The sequence below is a fragment of the Macrobrachium rosenbergii genome, chromosome 5, assembly GCF_040412425.1.
Source record: "Macrobrachium rosenbergii isolate ZJJX-2024 chromosome 5, ASM4041242v1, whole genome shotgun sequence".
Taxonomy (NCBI): Eukaryota; Metazoa; Arthropoda; class Malacostraca; order Decapoda; family Palaemonidae; genus Macrobrachium; species Macrobrachium rosenbergii.
In genome coordinates this window covers 12,385,086-12,401,538 of record NC_089745.1, presented here as the reverse complement: position 1 = coordinate 12,401,538, position 16,453 = coordinate 12,385,086, and the positions used below count along the sequence as shown (strand labels likewise).

Sequence of the window (16,453 nt, the reverse complement as noted above, 5' to 3'; positions counted from 1 at the left end):
TAATTAAATATTCATCTTAATCTGAAATACTTCTCATCTTCATAGAGAGCTATTGCATGTTCCCACCACCCTGAAAAAAGGCATTATTTATGAAACTTATTCTCCTCCTCAACAACTCTGGCCCTTATTCTAAAGGTCCGTTCTCGTCATACCATCTCCTTCCCTTTCTCATCTCCTTACTGCTGATGCTCCCGCTCCTCCTCCTCCTCCTCTTCCTCCTCCCCCTCCCCCACACCCATCCTCTTTGCCCTCAATTCCCCAATCATTGATGGAGGCATCATCCAACAATTCCACTATGCAAATCAATTCATCTGGGTGGTGAATGGCGAGTGTGATTCCGCGTGTCTTATCTTTCGACGCACCCTCGAGAGAGAGAGAGAGAGAGAGAGAGAGAGATACCCTTCTCCCCTCTTCTACCCTAAAGTCTCCCATTCAGCATCGTTTCACCCAGCCCCCCACCCACTTCTCCCAACCCCCTCTCTCTCTCTCTCTCTTATACATACACCCTAAAACTCGAGTCGTCTCGGTTCACATATGGATAGAATTCTTTAATCACATCTGAATTCCTCCTCTCTCTCTCTCTCTCTCTCTTATTTGTAAAACCTAAAAATTAAAGTCACACTCGTTCTACATACAGCCAGAATCCTGAAACTCCGACTAATATCTCCCTCTCCGGATCTTACTCTTTTTTTTCCTCCTTCCGTTTTTCGTCTCCCCATTATTTTTGCGTCATTCTCTCTCTCTCTCTCTCTCTCTCTCTCTCTCTCTCTCTGTATCATCTCACGTTGCCTTCAGCTTCACCCGAGCTTAATATCCTTTCGCTCTTTGTTATGTCAGCAACCCCGGCGCTTTCTTCCTCTTCAGAGTCAACATTCCTCGACACGGCGTATCATCCATCATCAGATGTTAAGGCGCCTTTGTTTCTAAATATTCTGCCGTTGCCACCGGGCATAATTTATTCCCATTTGTGTCCACCTCCACTCACTAATTTCTCTTCTGGTAGCTGCGCGTTATCAGGTGCCGTCGCTCATTTCTGTTTTCAGACAGTCGGGATTTTTATTTGCTTGTCGCAGTTATCCTAAGTCATTTCATATCGTCGATTTATTTTACTTTCAAACAGTTAAAATTTTCTTTTTGTTAACCTTTCTCGCTCATTCTTATTGTTACTTATTTCTAATTTTAGCTGGTTTTGTTGTTTATCTGTGCATAATAATCATTCTATAGTATTTTCATAAATCAGTAACTTCATTTACAATAACTGCTCCTAGTTGTTGTCATTCAAGCTTCTCCCAGTGACGTGATATTTCTGTTGCGCTATGATTTAATAATTATCATTTTGAAATGTTTTCTTCCCATTCCAAATGGGATTAAAAAACTTCACCATCAAAATTTTTTTATAACAGTTTCTCTTTCCAGTAAAAATTAATTTAAGCATATGATAAAGCTGTAAGTTCCTTTATATTCTTATCTTCAAAATGAAAAAAAGTTGTTCATCTCAATATTCTACATCAAGCTCTTCAACTGGACATTCTTTAACTTTAATGCAATAAATGTTTCTTACCAACTGACTGTTTTAATCTCATGAGTTGTATTTTTTTTTGTTTTGGACCACACTGACTAATTCTTCCCTCAACATCAGTCTATATATTCACACAAGTGGTAATCCCTTTAAGCATATTTCATTTCCTCTATGTTCATTATTCTATCATTCGATGCTTTTACAAGAGTCTCTTCCAATATATTTAGCAGCCCACTCAACTATCAAACAAGGTCTTCCAGTATTTTCAGAAACTATAAATTAACATAATAAAGTAGTTGCTTATGAAATCATCTAGTAATCGAGAACAGACCTTCCAGCTAAAGAATGGAGGGTTCAAAAGGAAAGGGAAAACGAAAGAAGGAATAAAATTTAAAAGTTTGGCAGCAGAGGGCAGGAATCAAACAAGGAATTTATATGCATGATTCTTCTCCGTAAATATGATAGCGTCCTAATTATAATAAGTCTTCTCACACATGACTAAATTTAATAACCACTTTACATGGAAACGAAACAATCTGGCAAGTATTGAAGAAGAAACCAAATATGATGGAACAACTTCTGTTTAGGAAGAAGGAAAAAACTAAAAAATATAGTAAACATACTAATAGGGAGAACGAAAAAAATATGACAACAACAATTCAGGAAGAAAACTGATTAAATGGTAAAACTTCTAATAAAAAAAGTGAACTAAACAATATGATAAAACAACTGCTACCGTAGAAAACGAAACAATACGACAAAACTACTAAAATAACGAAGCAATATAACTAAACAAATAGAGAGGAGGCGTTCGAAACAAACTGACAAAACAACTACCACAAGCAACAGTAAAACAACATGACGAAGCAACCACGGAGGACGAAAATGAAACCACCCAGCAAAGCACGATAACGATTTCCCAAAGCGCACGATAATTTCCATTTGCCAATATTAATGAGATGATTAATGGGCAAACTTCAATCTGTTTAAGTGCTAAAGGTGATTTGTCATACCTTGGGGGATTATAATTAAATCTTAACTTCTGTTAATGAGAAGCTCCATGCGCTGATGGCGTTACGCTGTTCCTGACGGATCAATTTAGGGAACAACGGGAGCTGCGTCGGCGCTGCCGTTAATGTTACTTTGTCTTAAGACGTTTGGGATGTGGGCGCAGATACGTCTCTAGGATGGTGGCCAAGGCAGTTCGTCTGTGCGTATTGAATTTTAAGCTAAAAATAAAACAACAAACGATATGCACATTACTAATTTTACACCAATTACACCTCTCTGTTTGTCTATATTGAACTTAAAAATCAAAACCGCAAACTAAATTTAGTATCCCATCTAGATGCAAGTATGTTACCAATTTGAACGGAATTTGTGAAGTCACCAACGATTTAAATTTGCCTCAAAGTTACACATAAACGCTGCAGCATTTAAAGCACATCTTCAGCAACGAGGGATGGCTCAAGATAAAAAGAAATCCAACAATCAATGCCACTTTCATCCTTTAACTACCGAATACCTGATTAGGACCGCATGCAGATAACTTCCACATCATCGCTCGTTCTTAATCTATATAAGGGTTCAATAACACCCAGGTCGAAACCTCTACCTACAAAGAACTCGAGAAGGAACTCTCATTCGACCTGTTGATCGGGGCCCTTTCATCTCAAAGACTTCTTATACACCATCCAATTAAGAGTTTATCGAAATCTCTCTCCAGACTACCAATACTTCCAAAATACGGTAATTTGATACCAACCTATCACAGATTATAGTTCATTTTCCTCACATGACCAACCCACCTTAAACACTGATCTATTTTTCTTTTATCTATTCTCCTCAATAGCTCCTACCTTACCTGATTCATTCGCATTCAACAGAACTCAAAAGAATGATTATTACTCTATTAACTTTGTTTCTATTGTAAAAAAAAAATACTTTCTCAAGTAGTCAGAGTACGAAAGGCAATTATATCAATATTTTTACCATCTTACAGTATGAAATATCTGTCCAACCAAAGTAGGAATATTGCGGACCCTGGAGCTGAATAAGACGAAAAAGGTTTCCAAACTTTGTAAATTAGGGTAATTCGGAGAAGCGGTACCACTTATCATAAAAAAAAAAAAACACCCAATCTCCAGTATACTGAGTAAATGCAATATAAAAGAGGAAGCGAATAAATATCTGCCTGACTATCACATTATTGAGAACTAAATAAAAATGATGTTGTAAGAACAGAAGAGAACATATTTAATTCTACACGGAAAAAAGTATGACAAATAAGGGCGGCTTCTTTATGAAACAAGCATATCAACTGAAGATTCTCATATCTTGATGAATTCTGGGAACTTGAATACACACATACACACACATATATATGTATATTATTATATATACGAATTTTCCTCACTTATATACCTGTGATTTTTATTTTTATTCACACGTACTAAGCCAAAATATCATTTATCATCATATTCACTATTCGTTATAACTTACACCCCATGGGGATAACTTACACCCATATATAATTATAATTATTCACAGCATATATATATATATATATATATATATATATATATATATATATATATATATATATATATATATATATACTGTATATACATATGTATATATATATACTGTATATACATATATATATATATATATATATATATATATATATATATATATATATATATATATATATATATATATATATATTCTTCCTGACTCAGAGTTTTCTATGAAACATTGGCAAAGAATCGAAGAAGATTTCATCATATAATGACGGATATTAAAGTTGTTGGGATCGATTATAATAGGCACGACAGCCAAGTATTATTCGAATAACTGTATCTAAGGCGTGAAGTTTACGATCAAATTTCCTATGTTTAATATGAAAGGTAAAAACAAAGGTACGAGGTGCTGTTATAGAGAATTATGTATTTTTACACTATTATTTAAAAAACCTACATAAGAAGAGTCTTTTTTTCTTCCATGTATGAAAGGTGTTATTGTAAATACGAAATAGGGCGGAGGCTTCTTTCTAAAGTAATCCGAAGACAATCTACGGTTAAACCATTCCTCCCACTGAACTATCATTCCCCCCCTGATATCTATTTTCTAACAATTTCTCCCTGCTACTCTCTATCTATTTCTCCTTACACCAATTCCTAGCATTCCTTCTCCTTAAAACATTCCACGCAAGTGTTAAATAATGCATTTCCCGCTTCATACAAATTCCGCAGGGCATCGTCCAGGAAACAACAAACCGAAAGAAAAAAAAACCGTAGTACATCTAATGCCGAAACAAACCGCCCCAAGGCGACCATGTGTACGCGATTACATGAACGTCTTTGTATCGCTTCCGCGATTACATGGACGCCTTTTGTATCGACCACATTCAGAATTCCGGCCAAGATTCTCTCCTCTCCCGGGAGGTCCCCGGGTCTTTCTTTCCGGAATTTTTATTGTTTCTGTCTGACCTCTTACTATGCACTCCGTGAACCTATGCAACGAGGGAAAAAAGACCCCGGGACTCTGTTCATTTTCTCTGACTTTCTCGAGATTCTTTTCTAATTTATCATTCCCGGACTTTCTTCAAATAAGGTATTATGTTTATAAAGATGTGGTTTCCGCCTCTTACTTTCCATTTGCTGCTCGGTTATTCTACTTACAAAGTATTCTGTCTTTGTTCGTAATGCTTAAAAAAATTTCTGTTCAATTTCCCTAAACAAGTCAAGTCATAAATATGAATTAATTCAACCCAATTTAATTATTTAGATTACTCATCTTTCCCATCTCTCATTCATCAATAAAATTAAAGAGATTTCTGGCCCTTCACCTGTCAAAAGTATATCTAGTTCACAATAACATAAGCTGAACGCTGATATTACGAATATTTCCAGGTAACACTTCACACGATTTATATCTACAAAGTTAATTATTTTGCAGAATTAAGATCACTATAGATAAGGGGAATAAACGACAACCAGGCAGTCATGCCGAAAATACAATATCAGCAAAATATTTTTCCTTGCGAAATTATCGACACGTATTCACCTCTCCCTTTTTTTCGTAAGCTTAAAATAAAGGTTTTCTGATGACAATTCACCCCATTTTCCATGTTTCTCTGTCGTCCTCATTCGCCCCCACGCATGAATCCCTCCCCCCCCGCCCCCCAGGACCGTTTTTCCCCTTTGGTTTTTATCTGGTATCTTTTCGAAGATTACCTCCACAATCTTCTCCTTATCTCTCTGTCCCCGGCCTTTGTTTTCTTTTGTAATTGTAATCTTCTGCTGCTCCTCCTTCAGAAACAATGCTTCCTTCCTCTGTGTCGTTTCAACTATATTTTCCTTTCTTTCTTCTAAGCTACCCCTCACGCCCACTGCCTAGTTAATCCTCTCACTGATTTTTACCATGCTTCCCTTCCTTGTCTCTCTCCTTCCAAGGCTGTTGGTTTTTCCCATTGGTATTTTTGAGGTTTTTCATTTTGAAAACCCTTATCTGTTCACTCGAAGACACTGGTTCGGATTTCGAAACATCCATGGCAACTTGTTTCATTGATCTTACCAGTTGACACAAAAAAGCTCTCTCTCTCTCTCTCTCTCTCTCTCTCTCTCTCTCTCTCTCTCTCTCTCTCTCTCTCTCTCTCAGTGAAAGTAAATAAGCCTGCCGTCATTTTCATTACATTTTAAGCTTTTCTCCATATCTTAGTCCATTCTTTTATTGTTGATTGTTTTGTATCTTTCCACTTTCATTACAACTATTCTGTTTACATTACTTTCACCCACAAACTCTTTAATAACAGAACCTTTATCTCCTGGCCCGTGTATCTTACTCTCTTCAACGGCATATACCCCCAGCACACAAACTCTTGAAGATCCTCCTCTAAGTACACCGGCGTCTTTTTCTCTCTACCCTCCGTGTTTTCTCTTCTAATTCTCCTAGTTTCTATTCACCCTTATTCTCCTCGCCTTCATCTTCCCTCTAAAGGAGCGCGTGCGAGATAAGTCACATCATCTCGAGATAAGCACCGGAGCTTTAGATATACCAAAGACGGCTCTTAGATCCTTCAGGTTTGGCGTCAGATTTCATCAGAGCACGTTCTCTCTCTCTCTCTCTCTCTCTCTCTCTCTCTCTCTCTCTCTCTCTCTCTCTCTCTCTCAGCAAATTCTTGAAAATTCTTCAACAAACTGCAGGCTGAAAAACTACATCATTCACTATCACCCTAATCAAATGGCAAAATATTCTAAGAAAGTGAAAGTGTTTCCTTGAGCTTTTAGGAATGAAAACCAAAACAAAATAGAAAATAGTTTTTCTCTGAAAACATACCTGACACTCGACTGTAACATTTATCGTATGCTTTCAACTGCTAGCGTGTATATGATTATTAATTGTACTACTACAGTTCCTCAGATATCTTGCAAAGCACCGATTCTGCAACTTAATGCTGGACCCCTTCAGTGTCATAAGACTTAAAGTCATAAATGTAACAAATATGAACGGGCATTCGGTTGACAAAGCAAAATGACAAAACATTGTTAAATATAAGGGTCAAGATGCTGACAAAGGAAATAATATTCTTTCCGTTCTTCCCTGATAAAATATGGGGGACTTTTCCCTCAAGACCATCTCTTGAGTTTTCTTTAGGTTCTCTGAATATCCAAATCCTAATGCACCTGTCCATGAATGATGATGTTTATCAGTAGACGTGGAATAAATGAAAACAAGCAACGCCAAACTTTACCAAGAATTAAGTACAGTAAGTTCATTATAATGATATATTCTTCTCCCATTTTATTATCATTAAAAATTAGTGGTGCTGTTCCGTCATTGCCACTCTTACAATGTTGTCACCATCATTGCCATCGTCATCATTGTGTTCTGCAATCTCATGATGGCGCCACCTTCATTATCATCATCATCATCGTCTTCTGCAATCTCATAATGTCGTCACCTTCATTGTCATGAAAATCACCATCATCTTCTGCAGACCTCGTATTGTTGTTACTTTCATCAACACCGTCAACATTATCTTCTGCTGATCTCATAATTTTGTCACTTTCATTACCAACATCATCATCATTATCTTCTGTCATCTCATAATGTTGTCACCTTCATTATCATCATCATCATATTCTTCTGCTGACCTCATAATGTTGACACTTTCATTACCATCGTCACCATCATCATCATTATATTCTGCAAATCTCCTAATGTTGTCACTTTCATTGCCATCGTCATCATCATCATCATTATATTCTGCAAATCTCATTATGTCACCTTCATCATCATCATCTTCTGCAGACTCTAAAGAAGCGTTTCTGACGGACTACAATTTCTTTATCCCTCTACAGAGTGTGGCGATGTGTGATGTTGAGAAGGGCGGGCGGGATACTGGTGGTGGTGTGGGCGGTGGCGCTGGTTTTGGTGGTCTGCTTCGTCGGAGGCGCCCTCGCCGTCGGCGCCCATAATCCATGTCCCATCAGCGAGTTCACCTGCGACAACCTTAGATGCGTGTCAAAGGACCGAGTATGCAACGGCAAGGACGACTGTGGCGACAAATCCGACGAGAAGCCAAACTGCACACGTAGGTTATTCCCAGGATAATTAGTATCTTTCTCTCTCTCCCTCTAGAAAACATATATGTAATAAACAGACACACACACATATATATATATATAGATGTGTATGTATGTATGTATGTATGTATGTATGTATGTATATGTATATATATATATATATATATATATATATATATATATATATATATATACTATATATATATATATATATATATATATATATATATATATATATATATATATATATATATATATATGTATATATATATATACACTCACACACACATACATACATATATAATAATAATAATAATAATAATAATAATAATAATAATAATAATAATAAAACAATAATAATAATAATAATAATAAAAACTTAACTTACAAAATATACACTGGAGTGAATTCTATACATAGAAGTTAACCTACAAAATACTAAAATAGATAAAAATTATATATATAATATATATATATATATATATATATATATATATATATATATATATATATATATATATATATATATATATATATATATATATGTATGCTGGTTTTATAAATATTATTTCAATCAATGCTCTCGTTAGTGTCATGTTTGCATGACGCCTTCACGATCATTGAGTTCAGTACGAAAACCGCTAGTATTGTTATTATTACTATTATTATTATCATCTTTCAAAGGTTAAACTCCACAATCAACGCAACCTGTTTTATCAGCCCTTACCGAAAAATTCCTCCCAGAATGTGGAATTCCCTGCCTTCTCCTGTGTTTCCCGAATCTCTTACACTGCGTTTTTATTAAAAGGCTTAGTTTCCTCAAGGTGGAAAAGTCATTAAAACAATATTTTCTCAAGATATGTGGATACGCCCGCCTCGGCCTCTTCTTGAGGACCAACCCAGCGTCTGCGCACTTGGCCAACTATAAAAGAGTAGATACTATAAAGTCTATTAACTCCCCATTTCATTAACTCCTTCCCCTCCCCTTTTTTCCCCATACCCTCCCATTCAATCCCTTCCCCCTCCCATCTCTCGTACGTCCAGCGCCAACAAAATTTGGGTAAATCCTTATTCATTTCTCAAGATTCCATCAAACCTCAGAGTTATCCCTTAAAATGGCATTGGGCAATGCTCACCGCAGCAATATTGCCCATGCATTACCCGACGCTTCATTCCTTCCGGCGCGCGGAACTGGTTTCACGGCTCCCTGGCGGGTCCTAACTCCAGGCAGACGTGGGACCTATCTCGAGTTTTTATTGCTGGAAGCCTCGCACCTCATCTTTCTCATATCGGCTGTAAAGCAAAACTCATGAATATTGGAATATTCTAAGACTTCATAGACATCATTACTACCTACCTCTCGTCCCTCAACCTCCCCCTCTCCCTTTTCTCCATCTTCCCATTCCCCCTCCCCACCCTTAATTCCTTCCTGCCCTTACCTACTCACTCCTTTAGTTCCTCCCCATTCTCTCTCTCTCTCTCTCTCTCTCTCTCTCTCTCTCTCTCTCTCTCTATGGAAACTTCAAACGCTTGCACGATTTTATGTTTGTTAGGGGTTTTTTAATATCGCAAGGACTTATTTCACAGCAAAGAAATATGGTGCTTTCACTTACATAAGCAAGTAAGTATGAACTACGCGCACACACATACGAAACCTACACAAACACACACACACATATATTCATAAATATAATACGCTATATATACATATTGTCACGTGGGTCATTCGGCTAATGAGTTTAATAATTAGTTCACTGGATTTATATCACCTTCCTTTACCTAAGACCCACGTAATTCTGTCAATTACGGCTAAAATTAACTCTAAAGGACAGATATTGAGTAGATTAGGTCACCAGTTAACACTAGTTAACAACGAATACAGGTTTATTCATAACCACAAGAATGAATTCAGCAAACTTACTGGAACACTAGTTTCAACAAAAAAAGTAAAATAAAATTCAATGGATTATTTACAGGCACTAACAGCAGCTCAGCATATTAGCCCTATTTAGGACAAACCTCAATGCTACGTAGAATGAACACAACTGATTTATGTGCCTCTCAGACGCATATAATATCAGACAATTACTTCAAGGACGCACTAAGGCTTCTTGATAATGATGATGCAGATTCTTCTCAAAGAAAGTGGATTTTTGTTCAGGCCCAAGGGGTACACAATTCTGGAAAAAAGACGTATCCAGATAACAATCTTGCATTACAGAAACTCTCACTTGTCATTACTTTATCACAAGGGGATGATTTCTTAAGTTAAGAATTCTACTTTTAACGCATATACTTTACAATAATTGTACTTGATAGATGACTTTATAAATGGGATATGTTTTACTAGGATTTCTTAGTCAGTGACTGTTTAAGGGAGGAAAATTTGAACAAGGGAAAAATTAGAGTTTCAGTTGAATGGAAAGAGAACCGGGAGTAACTGTCATCTCAGACTTATCGCTGGGTTAGCTAATGCAGTGATCAGTTGCATAAGACTCCTTGGTCCGTTGGAATAACAATTTTCTCCTCGTTTTGAACAAAGGCGGGAAAACAGAGGAGTGCTTTGAGGAGAACAAGGGCACGTCCGTGTCCCGTGGCATCTGCGTGGAGAGTCCTGACACCGGGCGGTTTCTCGTTGTTGGTTTCAAAACTCCTCCTACAGGACTTGACCTGAAACGACATGTCTCGCCAGTACACAGAATAGAGGAAATTGGGCTTTAAGAACAGAAAAACTAAGGTCTAGCATAGCAAAGCTTTATCCCTCTATGACCCCCTAAGCTAAAAGTCTCGCCCGTTGGCGAATTTAATTTGAAAACACTGATTCCCGCTCGCTTCTTCGCATGCTAATAGCCTACATTGTCTGCCCTCTTATTTTAACTAAAGTAATTTTTTATGATTCAATTAAGAAGCAAGGAAGAGAGGTCAAACAGAGAATATTTATAAAATTATATATATATATATATATATATATATATATATATATATATATATATATATATATATATACATATACATATATATATATATATATATATATATATATATATATATATATAATAGACAATGTTGACAATGCTTTCAGACCCTGCCTTCTATTCCCCACCACTGTATCAGTGGTAAATACAACAGAAGATGGATGGATGCGAGAAGGGAGAATTTGTACAAAAAGGCCATAGATAAAAAGACAACTGAACAGAATGTTCTGAGATGATTCGGTCACGTGGGGAGAATGGTGGATATTGTTGGAGAAATTAGTATAATTGGGAAGTGTTAGAAAGGAGGGGAGGGGGATATACGAAAGTGATATTAGTATTGGAAAGAAAGAGCCTTAAAATCAAGAGAACACGAAAACGAGTGAAAGATTTGGATGAATGTTGCAGACTGTACACGGGGGGGGGGTTAGAAACGCTGCTTATGAACTTTGTATATAGGTGTGATAGAAGTTCTCTGCCCTTAAATTCATCCTCGATTCAGCAGGTGAAGTATTTATGTGGCACTGATCATAGACTTTTTCTTTGACTCCACCTCCTGTTAGAGGAAGCGACCTAAGCAGTGAATTATTCACCACCTAGCTAATGAGCGGTTATTGGTCGCAGACAGGAAGCAGAGAAAGGGGATAAAGAAGGGTAAAAGACCCCAACGCAGGGGATCCGTGTTCCGTCAAACTACAGAGGAAAAACTGATACACGGATATATACATATATATATATATATATATATATATATATATATATATATATATATATATATGTATATATATATATATATATATATAATACGTTATATATATTATACATATATATATATATGTATATGTATATATATATATATATATATATATATGTAACTTTTACCAGGTAGATATATACATGTAACAGCCACAATAACCTTTAACTTCTCGATTCTTCACAAGTTTTGAATACGCTTGTCACAGCATCCATCCATAGATACTGTATATATAATTAAAGTGGAGCACGGGATTAGGCAATTCTACCACCACAGAGGTGGAGCTCTCTCTCTCTCTCTCTCTCTCTCTCTCTCTCTCTCTCTCTCTCTCTCTCTCTCTCTCTCTCTCTCTCTGAATATTTACAGTACGATTTGCTACTCTGAAGATCTCAGAATATCTAGGAGTCACGAATTATCTGAATAAGAGACTCATCGAAAAAAAAATATATATACAGTATATATCCAGCTGCACTCTTAATAAATCTGCATCATTCACGTAGTAAATGTCTTTAAAAAACAAACAAGGTATATTTTTTTCCAAAATAGACTGAATTACTTTTTATCACAACCATTTCCGGCTGCTGTTAGCAGTTTGCAGTTTTATGTATTATTATTATTATTATTATTATTATTATTATTATTGTTATTATTATTATTATTCTCAAAATACTGATTACCTTTCAGATATATATATATATATATATATATATATATATTGTTAGATGAATTGCACCGTTCTGTTCACGTGAGTTCGTCGATGAAATCCCAAAAACACGCCATAGGGTCCGACTAATTGCTCAATTAAAGTTGCAAGCTGGAACAAAAGCTTGAAAAAAATATCTCTTAAGCCTTCATAAATAATAGACAGACAGTGATATGAGGAAATAATAATAATAATAATAATAATAATAATAATAATAATAATAATAATAATAATAATGGAGTAATCCTCCCTCGTAAAAAATTCTATACTGATGTGGTCATGGTAAAAAAAATAGTAGCAATGGATTATAATAATAATAACAACTAAATTAATACGGAGCAATAATAAAGCAATCCGGTTTGAAGCGAAAGCGGCTTTCCACACTGAACTGGGCAGAATCCTCTGGGACACACTAATTGTAAGGAGATTGAGACGAGGAAAAAAATAGAGTGACCCAATTAAAATCCAATAATGATGCAAATTCGAGGTAGCGACTAAAAAAATAGAATCTCTGCAGTCATTTCGTAAAATTACGTTGCCGTAAAATGTCTAATTAATCAATCAATTATCTGACGAAAGCGACAAAAACTGAATTATGAACATCAGCTGCCAATCAGCTCATCTGATTTGGGTTGGTGGAATAACGATTGGAAATTAAAGAGGAAAAATTGATATTCGGCAAAAATAAGATCATAACTACTCACGAGGAGGTCAGTCCTCTTGTGTAATTATATTCCATCCCGTCATTCGACATTTAATATAATTCATTACCGTGGGTGAAGAGTTCTAAAACCGAGACTTACCTCCAAACTGTGAAGATATTTAGGACAGTTTCCCGAGGCTGTTTTAGCCTTCTTTATAAACAACGAAGTAAATAAATAAAATATTGACTAACAAAGAAGGCAGCCACAAATAACTTTATATTATACAAACTACATGAGAGAGAAAGGTGGGAAAATATAAGTTGTTTATTCATTACACAGAAGTACAAGTCCAAGGAACCTTTTATACAAAATGAAATTTGAATCCACATATTGGTTAATGTATGCGTGTTTGTAACACAGACTCAGAGAGTAATGAACCCTTACTATTACGATCTCAACCAAGAAATGGCTCTGAGCAACATATAACTCCGTATAACTCATTTTTACGGGACAGGTAAACTGGGTTTGAATATAATTCACACACGGTTCCAAAACAACCCTTCTCTTCATTCTGTGTTATATTCTGATACGAGGCTGGTGATTTTACCAAATTATTATCGTATTGGTGGAACTTTCGGAATTTGTATTGTGTTCACTGTCGAACTGTATTTATTACAGTTCGACAGTGAACATTTGCTAACAGGAACGAGTACACTAAACAGATAAGACATATGCAAAGAAAAGGTGCAATTTCTCATGACCTGTACTGAATTACTTCTAAAGCAAACATACAAGCGGAATAAAGCTTAATTAACACAAATGAACACGTCCGATTCATTTCTGCAATCTCGACAAAGAAGTCTTTGCTTGCTTAACAACTTAATGATATGGCGGCCATGACACTAATTCATGATTTACCAAGTTCTCCTCTTAAAATAGTGATTGCAGAAGGTGTTATACTTGTGCTTTAACCACTGACCTTTGGGATGTGGTTCCTAAAACCATGGCGGTAGTGTTCACACATTCATGTACCGCTCCGGACCTAAGTGGAGAAGTGAGATGTCTGTGAAAATGTCACAGAAAGGTAACAAATGAGTGTCATTACATTAACAATCAATTCTAGACCCTAATTACGTTTCCCAGAAAAGGGGGAAGAGGTAAATCGCATGTAATATAATACTTCACTTTTATCACAAGTATAAGTTTTGGAAAAGGCTCATGAAATATACTGGTTTATATATATATATATATATATATATATATATATATATATATATATATATATATATATATATATATATATATATATATAAAATACATATGCTGTACATATGCATGTATATATGCATATATATATATGCATGTATATATATAATACATATATACATAATATACATATAATATATATATAGCGTATATAACATACTGTATAAACAAACCGATAGTTTCATGTGCGGGTCTACACACCTATTACCAGCTGCATAAACATCCGATTAAGCTAGAAACTTCTCCTCCATATTCTCGTCCTCCATTCTTCCTTCGTTATCGTTCGCACACACTATTTTCCCTACGGCCAATCTTATAGCTGAGGCAGTATGAACAGCGAGAGGAATATTAATCATCTTAAGGATTCATTTAATATTCTAATTATATGAATGGTTACAGCCTGCCGTAACGAACTGCGCCTAAACACTAATGACATCTGGCGGGGAGGTTCATCTTCCGGGAATTATTTGTTTCAGGCAGCCATGTGTTCAAGTTACAGCAAATCACGGAGCTCTCTCGTCTGCCCGTTCCCCGCGTCAGGAGCAGACGGGAGCTATTGTGATATAGTTTGAAAATAGTGGCATTAGGCCCATAATGGCCTCTTAAATACAGCACGAGATTAATGGCCCCACTGTGCGAGGAACTTTAGGGTCCATGAAGAGACAATTTAATTTCGGATAAGATTTTACTCTAATTGTCCATTGAGATCATAAACTCCACTGTTATGATTTGGTTGATTAACGAAACGGCCCAGGCCTTTCATCTCATTAAACATCTGAAGACTTGTTCGCTTGGGAACCAAATAACAAGGACGTTTGATATGAGATATAGTTATCCGCTCGGTCATTAACCAGTTGTATTTATTATGTATATATTTATATGTATATATATATATATGTGTGTGTGTATGCGGATATATATATATATATATATATATATATATATATATATATATATATATATATATATATATATATATATATATATATATATATATATATATGGGATAACTAATGAGCAGAGCAAGCGAAACATTATGCAGGTGCAGGGTTATTAACCGAATTTTCGATAAGTTTCCTCATCAGTGAGAGTAAAAGTTAGAAAACAAACTGAGAGTGACTCGATAAAATATCTGGGATCGTGAAAACAAGAAAATATGAAAAGAAAATTAAATATCTTGAAGAAGAATGGCCGCTATCTAACTTTGCCAGACCTAAAAGCAGCGACATTTTTTTTTTTTTAATGAGGGTTAGCATTGACTTAGACTATAAATAAAATAGTGTAGGAGGTTTGATTGTTGAGTAAGGGGACAAACTAGTTATTGGACAATGGTTCCAGAATGTTACTCAAGCTAGTTACTTGGTATTGGTTCCAGAACGGAGACAAAGTAGTCACCGGTGTCCAGGAAACATTACTGAAATCATCATAAGAAAAGGAAGTTTAAATTTCTTTTTGTGTTCTTGTATTCCAAAAACAAGGATCTATTCTTGTTCTGGGCAATCTTTTAGTGGCTTTGACATATTCCGTGCAGAGTGGTTAAAGGCAAACTCACCTTGACATTTCATGCCTGGGTTCGAATCTTAATATAGAAGCCAGTTTCTTTATTTAGGTTCATGGGTCAGAGTGATGGGCGTATCCAAGAATATGAGGCGATGCAGGAGCTAGAAGGTTTTGTGGCTGTTACATTACAGATATATTTGATGAAAAGTGACCAGTAGATTCCCCTCTTTAAAAAAATATATATATATAATGTACATGTGTGTGTATATGTATATATATATATATATATATATATATATATATATATATATATATATATATATAGATAAATAGATAGACAATAGATAAATAGATAGAGAGATAGCTAAATGTAATTTTTCGCACGAATATCTTATATTATCCTTTATCGCTGGACGTCAAGACATTTAGGTAGAGGGGGAAATGGCACGAGAGTAAGCTTAAGTACAAAACATGGCTGCCTACACAATCTTCAACCCGAAGAACA

General features: G+C 35.6%; 1 protein-coding gene across 1 annotated transcript in view; it reads left to right on the top strand.

Annotated features, from left to right (window-relative positions):
* Positions 1–7,888: 7,888 nt before the first annotated feature.
* Positions 7,889–16,453, top strand: part of LOC136838516 (uncharacterized) — a 30,730-nt gene continuing 22,165 nt past the window's right edge. The window contains exon 1 of the mRNA XM_067103604.1: positions 7,889–8,117. Coding sequence (XP_066959705.1) covers positions 7,901–8,117 — 217 coding nt within the window. The 5' untranslated portion in view covers positions 7,889–7,900. The remainder of the gene's footprint in view (positions 8,118–16,453) is intronic.